The sequence below is a fragment of the Onychostruthus taczanowskii genome, unplaced genomic scaffold, assembly GCF_017590055.1.
Source record: "Onychostruthus taczanowskii isolate IOZ18803 unplaced genomic scaffold, ASM1759005v1 scaffold56, whole genome shotgun sequence".
NCBI classification, from domain to species: domain Eukaryota; kingdom Metazoa; phylum Chordata; class Aves; order Passeriformes; family Passeridae; genus Onychostruthus; species Onychostruthus taczanowskii.
The window spans coordinates 3,198,690-3,206,164 of NW_024503235.1; the positions used below are offsets into that span (position 1 = coordinate 3,198,690).

Genomic DNA, 7,475 nt, shown 5'->3' on the forward strand with positions numbered 1-7,475 from the left:
AAATGATTTAAAACCACCCTGGTGCCATCTCCTGCCAGCCTCCCCAGAGAACACTGGCCACTCTGGTCACCAGGCACGACCTGAGCAGAAAAACCCTGGAGCTGCCTTGCTGAGGACTCCCACTCCAGCATTCATGTCCCCCATGGCTGTGCAGCTCCCAGCCCTTGGGCGCTGCCTTTTCAGCCTGGAAAAGCCTGTTTCTGCTTTATTTTTAAAAATACAACTTCATTTGCAGAGTGTGGGAAGGTGGTTTCAAAATAAAATTCCTGACAGGCATAATAAGCCTCAGAAAAGCCAATCACAGAGAGCAGGATAATTATCCACAGAATTTGTTTTCTATGTATTTGTGTAAATAATCAATGATATTTTTCTCACACGGATTCCAATTTGATTGTATTTTCTGTGTTACTTGCAAATCATACAAACAATCAATGCTCTGACCCCTTCTCTATGCAAACACAGCTTAGAGAGACACTACAAGAAATAAAATCCGATAAATTCCTCACGCAGGGTTGTTTGTTTAAAAGCTTTGCTGGAGACTGATCCTGCTCACAGCGACTTCAGAGATACAGGAGTGGGACTGTCAGACATGCTTGAGGTGGGATTATTGCCACAAATATCAGCAGGAATAGAACCTCAGTGAAAAACCTGGCACAAAAGTGAGGACCCAGATGTGGAGGCGATGCCTTTTAAAATGCAGCAAGGAAAATGAACCCATTCCCTGGCCTGGCACACTCCTCCTGCAGAGGGGCACACAGCTGGGGCTGGGCTGACCCAGGGGTGGGCTGGGACCCTGCCTGTCCCCTTGCCCACAGAGGGGGCACATCAGGGGCGTTCCTGGCAGGAGTGGGGTGGCCAAGGGCAATGATGGCAGCAGGGCAGCGTGGTGTCACCTTCTCAGCAGCACCTGAGTGCAAGCCCACTCAGGACCCCCCAAATCCAGCTCCTGTTGCCTGCCCAGTGCCAGGGGTCTGTTCTTGACAATTTACTGATCCCATCCCATTGGCATTCGATCCGCACGTGTGTGTCACTGACACACCATCCCTCAAAAGAGCCACTCAGAGGAATTCCTGATGATGCTTCAGCAAAGCAGAAGGCTGGAATAGGTCTGCTGGAGGCACCAGTCCTCCTCCAGCTGCGCTGCCCATCCCAGCCATCCCGCCCTGCTTTGTTAGGGACGGTGCCACCAGCTCTACAAAATGGCATCAGGCTCTGTCTGTGCGTTTAATCTCCTTTTTAATCCGAGTGTAGGTTAGCCAAATGGGCTCTCCACGGCCCCATAACACCTCGCTGGCACTCCTTTGAGCTGCGATGTTGCAAACGCTCAGCAGCTCGTGGTACCAGGTGTGATGTGCCGGAGCTCAGCCGCAGTGAGGGCGGGCAGCAGCGCAGGATCCCTCAGGGGGGTGAGCACGGGCAGCTCCTCACAGCAGCACCCTCCTCTGCCTCTGCTCCAGGGAACTCGGAGCTGAATTGAGCACTCGGGTGGTGTTTTCTGATACGGCTTTTTCAAATATTTAACAGATTGCGTAATAACCGAGCAGCTGTTGAATAAGCTTCAGATACCAACTCCTGCTTTAAAAAGCGCATCCTGTAACAAGGCACAGATTTTCTTTGTACGAGTGCATGTATAGATTATGTTTAGATGTGTAGATTAAATATTTATATTTTACTGGTGGGAGAAAGAGCGCTTTTGGCTTTTTCTTCCATTTCTTAGATATCTCTCCCTGTATTTATTTTAATAGTCAGCTTCACAGGGAAAAAAGAGAGCTTTGAGAAGTTACCTGCTTTCTCTCTGGTTTGATTTTCAGTGCTAAACCAATAGTTACTTAAGTGTTCTGCACTTCTAGGCATAACCTAATAATTAAAATAATTACTTGAAAGCCAGGGAAGCTTTGCACAAATTAATGCAGGGCAAGAAGCTGCAGTTTTTCAGTGGGCTGAAAAAGAGGTCACAAAATGATGCCAGTTTTAGCTGAGAGAGAAGGTAAACACAGATCTCCCTGCAGCCCTGATTAAAGCCTTTTTCTAATCTTTTAAGTTTCTTACTTTGCTGATCAAGAAGGTGGCTCGATGAGGGGCTGACTGTTGTGGAATTTCTCAGCAGGTAAAGCGAGACCGTTCCTGTGGAAGGCACGGCAGTGCTGGCAGTGGCACAGCTGTGCTCCTCCAGCGGGCAACCCTACCTCCCTTCTTGCCTGCCTGCCTCCATCCCTCCATCCCTGCCTCCATCCCTCCATCCCTGCCTCCATCCCTCCATCCCTGCCTCCATCCCTGCCTCCATCTCTCTCTCCTTGCCTCCATCTCTCCCTCCCTGCCTCCATCCCTGCCTACCTGCCTCCATCCCTCCCTCCTGGCCTCCATCCCTCCCTCCCTGCCCGGTGAAAGGGAGCAGAGCTGCAGGAGACCCAAGCGCTTTCGTGGAGGGCTGGCAGCAATCTCTGCATTGAAATCTCCTCTGTCCTTTTGTGCAATTGCTTTGAGCCTAGAAAATCCATTTTCAGGACAACTGAGGCACTGAGAGTCGAGACTAAACATCTCCACAGAGCCCCCAGGGATACTCCTGAGCCTGAATATCCCCCATGAGCCAGCCGAGCGTTCCCTGGAGTCTCAGCAGCCGCCAGCCCCAGCGGCCTCAGCCCGCTCCCCGCGAGCATCTGCCACAGCTGCAGCTGCCCCTCGCCGCCTCCTCGGAGCGCCAGCCTGGCAGCAGCCGGCTCTGGCCACCAAGAATCAGGCCCGCCGCTGCCAAGCCCAAAGCAGGAGGAGCTGCCAGCCCGGCAGCCCAGCTGCCACAGCCCCCGCACACGGCTGTGGGTCCCGAAGGCGATCTGAGCCCTGGGACCTGCCGGGGAGGGGAAACTCCGCCACAGCACTGCGGTGCTCGCTGGGGACAGGCTGGTGACACACGGGGGGGCTCTCCCAGCAGGACACCTCCTCCCCGCTCCTGCAGTGGGACTGGCGAAGCCCAGCGCGCCCTGTGAGCAGCGACGGAGCTTTCCTGGGAGCGGGTTTGTGTGGCACAAAACATTTCCAGCTGTTCCAGGCGGAGGCTGAGCATACTAAACAGCTTGGCTCTGGTGAAAGTTCAGCAGCCGCCAGGGCCCCAGGCCCGGAGGCAGATCCATTAACCTTTTCCACCAATATTTCTGGCACCACAATGTGCACGGGATAACATCTGCCTGGAGTGCCCCATTCACGGAAGTCTGGGGGAGACCAGATGCTCACCCTGCAGGAATCAAGCCCTTGTCCATGAGATGATCTGGGCCATGCAGACACTTCAAGCCGTGCTGGAGGTGACAGTGTTTCACTTCAAAAAGCACCTATCCCTCAGGAGCAGCATTTTTCTCTTTCTGGCTTTCACATTGCTGCTGTGCAGTTGCACTGGCATAAGTAAGAACCTTTTTTTTTTTTTTTTTTTTTTTTTTTTTTTCCCCAGCTAAAATTATTCACAAATCTATTCCGTTTTCACTGGTTTTTCTGAGTTAAAATTTGAACCGTCAAAAGGCAGGTAAACCTATCCTTGTAATTTTTAGTGGGCAGACAGCAAATCCCTGGGAATGTGTACCAATGGTAAAGTGCATGGGATGTAACAGAAATCAGCGCCGTTCTTTACATGACATGATTAAAACAAGTATCTCGTTTAATTAGAAAAAGAAAGATCGCAGACTCATTCCCAGGATGTTATCTGTGCAATTACTTTATGTAACATTATTAAAAATTAATTTTCCCCAGAACCTCAGCAATTTAATGAAACACGCCTGGTCCTCAGCAGCAGCTGCAGCGGAGCCAGCCCACTGGCATCCTCCAGGCAGCGGGACTCGGTGCCGCGGGCCCCCCGGGCTGTCTGTCCCTTGTTCTGGGCACATCCAGCCCTGGGTCAAAGCACGCCTGCACAACACCCTATTGCCGCAGGCTCAACAGCCTTCCTCGCACCGGGTACCGCAGCCCTCCTCGTCACAAGCTCCGCATCCCCCCTCTCCGGGGGCTCGGCATCCCCCATCTCTGTGAACAAAAATCCTCCTTCTCCAGGGAATCAGCATCCCCCCTTTCCGGGTGCTCGGCATCCCCCGTTTTGGGGGCTCAGCATCCTCCCTCTCCAGAGGCAAAGCATTCTTCCTTTCCGGGAGCAAAGCGTCCCCCTTCCCCGGGGAATCAGCACCCCACTCTCCAGAGGGACAGCACTCTCCTCTCCTTTTCGCAAGGTGCCCAGCACCCCCCTCGCACCTCGCCCGGGGCGGCTGCTCGCACCGAGAGCGCTGCCCGCTCCGTTCCGGGACACAGCCCCCGCCTCGCCGCGCCGCCCCGGCACCGGCCAGGGCATCCTTCACCGGGGGAACCTCTGCCCCGGCATCGGACAGCGCATCCCGCAGCCCCGGGTACCGCATTCCCCGCCGCGGCCCCGGGCAGTGCTCTCTCCGCCCCGGCCCCGAAGTTCTCCCTCCACCGCCGCCGGCCCTTACCGATCCGGATGACATGCGGCATCCCGTGCGAGCTCTGTCCCCAGAAGCCGCCGACCAGGAGCGCTGCCCAGTATTCCCAGAGGACGCGGCGAAGCGCCGGCCAGAGATGGGGCATCGTTGGGGAGGTCGCGGGCCGGCGCGGCCCTACGGCCCCAGGGCCAGCGGGGACGCGGGCGGCTGCTGCCCGGGGCTCAGGCGGAGCGGCCGCTCGGCGCCGGGGCCGGGCGGCTCATGGCACATCTTAGAGCGGCCGCGCTGGCCCGTCCCGCGGCAGCCACAGCTCCGGCCGCTCCTTTCCGCGCCGTGCCGAGCCGAGCCGAGCCGGGCCGTTCCGAGCCGTGCGGTGCCGGTGCCGGTCGGGCGGCACCTGCGGAGCCGGGGCTGCCGGTGCGCCCCAGGAGCGGCTCTGTCCCCTCCTACCGCTGATGCGCGGCTCGCGCAAAGCCCCGGAGTGGAGCGTGCACACACCGACACACTCACACCCCCTGACACACACCCCCGACACACACACACACCCCGGCACACACCCGACACACACCCGACACGCTGACACACCGCTGACACCCCGGGACCCGCCCGCTCCCCCGGGGTGAGGGCAGCGCCGGCGGCGGGCGTGGGGCGGGATGCCAAGGGGACCCTCGGCGAGCACCGCGGGGCGGGGGGAGATGGCGAAAGGGCCCCGGGGGTCCCGGCAGCGTCTCTGTTCCCTCTGCCCCCGACGGAGCCCTGTCACGCAGATCGCGGGGTGGCCGGTGTCCCCCAAGCGCTCGGGGGTCACTTATGACCCCGGGGTCCCCGTGTCCTCGCCGGCGGGCGCCGGGAGAGGCCGGGCAGGGGGTTTGGGGCTGGGGCCGGTGTCCCGGGGGCGGGAGGGGCCGGGGCCGCTGCAGCAGGGTTACCGCGGCGGGCGCCCGGCCCGCGCTCCGCAGCCGGGAGTTTAATGACCTCGGTGACAGAGACAAAGGGCTGCCCGTGCAGCGGACCGGGAGCTGCTTTGTCAACGTGCTGGGCCAGGCTAGGGTGAATTTCTTTTTTCCTCATTTAAATAATTTGATCTATTCCATCATTTCCAATCGTTCCCATTTGCCAGCTGTCTGCTAACTCCAGCCTGGAACAGCTGAAGAGCAAATCTTTAATTTTCTTACAAACATACTATTACTCTGTATCGGCTCATCCTTTTAATTTTCCTTGCCAGCAGCAAGCTCGGCATCCTGAAATGCTGATCGCCGTCCTGCACTCTGCTCCAGAGCCCCATCCCGGAGCAGCCTCCGGGAGCCGGGGTGTGTGGACTGGAGGAGGAACACTGCAAGTCATTATTGATCTACAGCTCAAAGAGAAGTTGCTGCGTGTCGCCTCTGCCAGCAAACAGCGAGTGCGGGACCGCTGCGGGGAGGTGGACAGGCGGGGGACTCCCTGCGTGCCCACTGCAGTGGTTCCTGGCTCTGGCTGATGGTACAGCAGCAGCAGTGGGGGATTGGCCGGGGAGTGTGACAGCCGTCATCAGCACGGGATCATAAGGAAAAGCTGGAAGAGTCTCTGGCTACACGGCCGGGGCAGGACCAGCCCCTCCCGGGGATGTTGCGGTGCCTCCCTGGGCCGTGGTGTGGCCGGTGCCTCGCTGGGAAGGTGCAGCTGAGCATGGCCTGGGGTCTCAGCACTGTGTCGTGGTGGAGGGCACGTCTTACTCCTTCCTCTTCCTCGTCTTACTCCTTCCTCTTCCTCGTCTTACTCCTTCCTCAGCCCCGAGGCAGAGGGGCTGCTCGGCCTCCTCCAGGCGCTGCCACAAGCTCGGTCTCGGAGGAGGGGGATTGTTGGTGTTGACTGTGGGCAGGGCCGAGGCTCCAGCTCCCAGCCCGAACCTCCCTGCCTGTGCTAAGACGGTTACAGAAAAGACTGGCTCGTGTTAAGGATATTTTTATCCCTCCTGACACCAACACGGATAAGATTTAGCAAAAGGGCATGGAAGAAAATTTCTTTAAATACTGCTTAAGTGAAGGACAGCTGTTTCTGTGAACTTGTTATAAAATTAAATGTCACAACCTGGTGACTCTTTGCACCTGCAGATAAAAAAGCCCCACAAAGCTATTGGGAGGGAGCAGGTAAAAAGGGCTGTTTCGGGGGTGGCTGTTCTTTGCTCTTTGCAGACTCCAGCACATGGAGTAGAGGTTTGATTTTGTGGAGTGTTTAAATTAAACTGTAGCTGGGAGGAAATATTCTATTAGTTTGGAATGCTGCTTCCTGCCTTTCTGTCAGTACCAGGCACTGATAAGGCTCCAACCTCAGCTTCAGCCTCTGGATCCTACTGCAGAGCAGCACAAATAGTTTATTTTGTATTAAATCATTTGATTAGTGGCAGATGGGTGTGTGGAGGTCATGGACAGTCCTCATCTCCTGCACGTAGGTCAGAGAGGGCAGGACAGGAACAGCCCTGTACCAGAAATTACCACAGCAGTCGAGCTTGGGCACAGGCAGAGGAACACTCCAGGGCTACTCATGGGCTTTCATGACTTCTCCTTCCCAAAGCAACCTGAGGTGTTCAGCAGAGCAGCTCACATGGCTGTGTCTCCCTCCCTTTGCATTCCCACATCCCCACACTCTCCCCAGCTTACCATGGCTGTGTCTCCCTCTGTATTCCCACATCCCCACACCGTCCCTAACCCACCATGACTGTGTCTCCCTCCCTTTGTGTTCCCACACTGTCCCTAACCCGTCCCTCTCGTGTCACTTGGCAGTGCTCCTCTCTCTGGGCAGTACCCAGGGCATCCCAGGGCTGCTCTGTGCCAGGATTACAGAGAGGGCATTTTGGAAACTTCTCTCAGGTGTTGCACCATTGCTGCTTGGGGGTTTTTTTGCCCTATAAAAGACTCAATTTCACCTGCTGCCCATGGAGGGGCTGCAGACCTGTGAGCAATGACCTTCAGCTGCCAGGCCAGACTTCTCCTGGAGCCAGAGCCAGGTTGTGATGGACAATTACAGCACAGGCAGGATGGCTGGACAGAAGAAGGAAGAACC

General features: G+C 56.8%; 1 protein-coding gene across 1 annotated transcript in view; it reads right to left on the reverse strand.

Annotated features, from left to right (window-relative positions):
• GRIK3 (glutamate ionotropic receptor kainate type subunit 3) overlaps window positions 1-4,635 on the reverse strand; it is a 118,312-nt gene extending 113,677 nt beyond the window's left edge. Inside the window, exon 1 of the mRNA XM_041417571.1 lies at window positions 4,464-4,635. Coding sequence (XP_041273505.1) covers window positions 4,464-4,578 — 115 coding nt within the window. The 5' untranslated portion in view covers window positions 4,579-4,635. The remainder of the gene's footprint in view (window positions 1-4,463) is intronic.
• Between the last annotated feature and the right edge of the window lie 2,840 nt (window positions 4,636-7,475).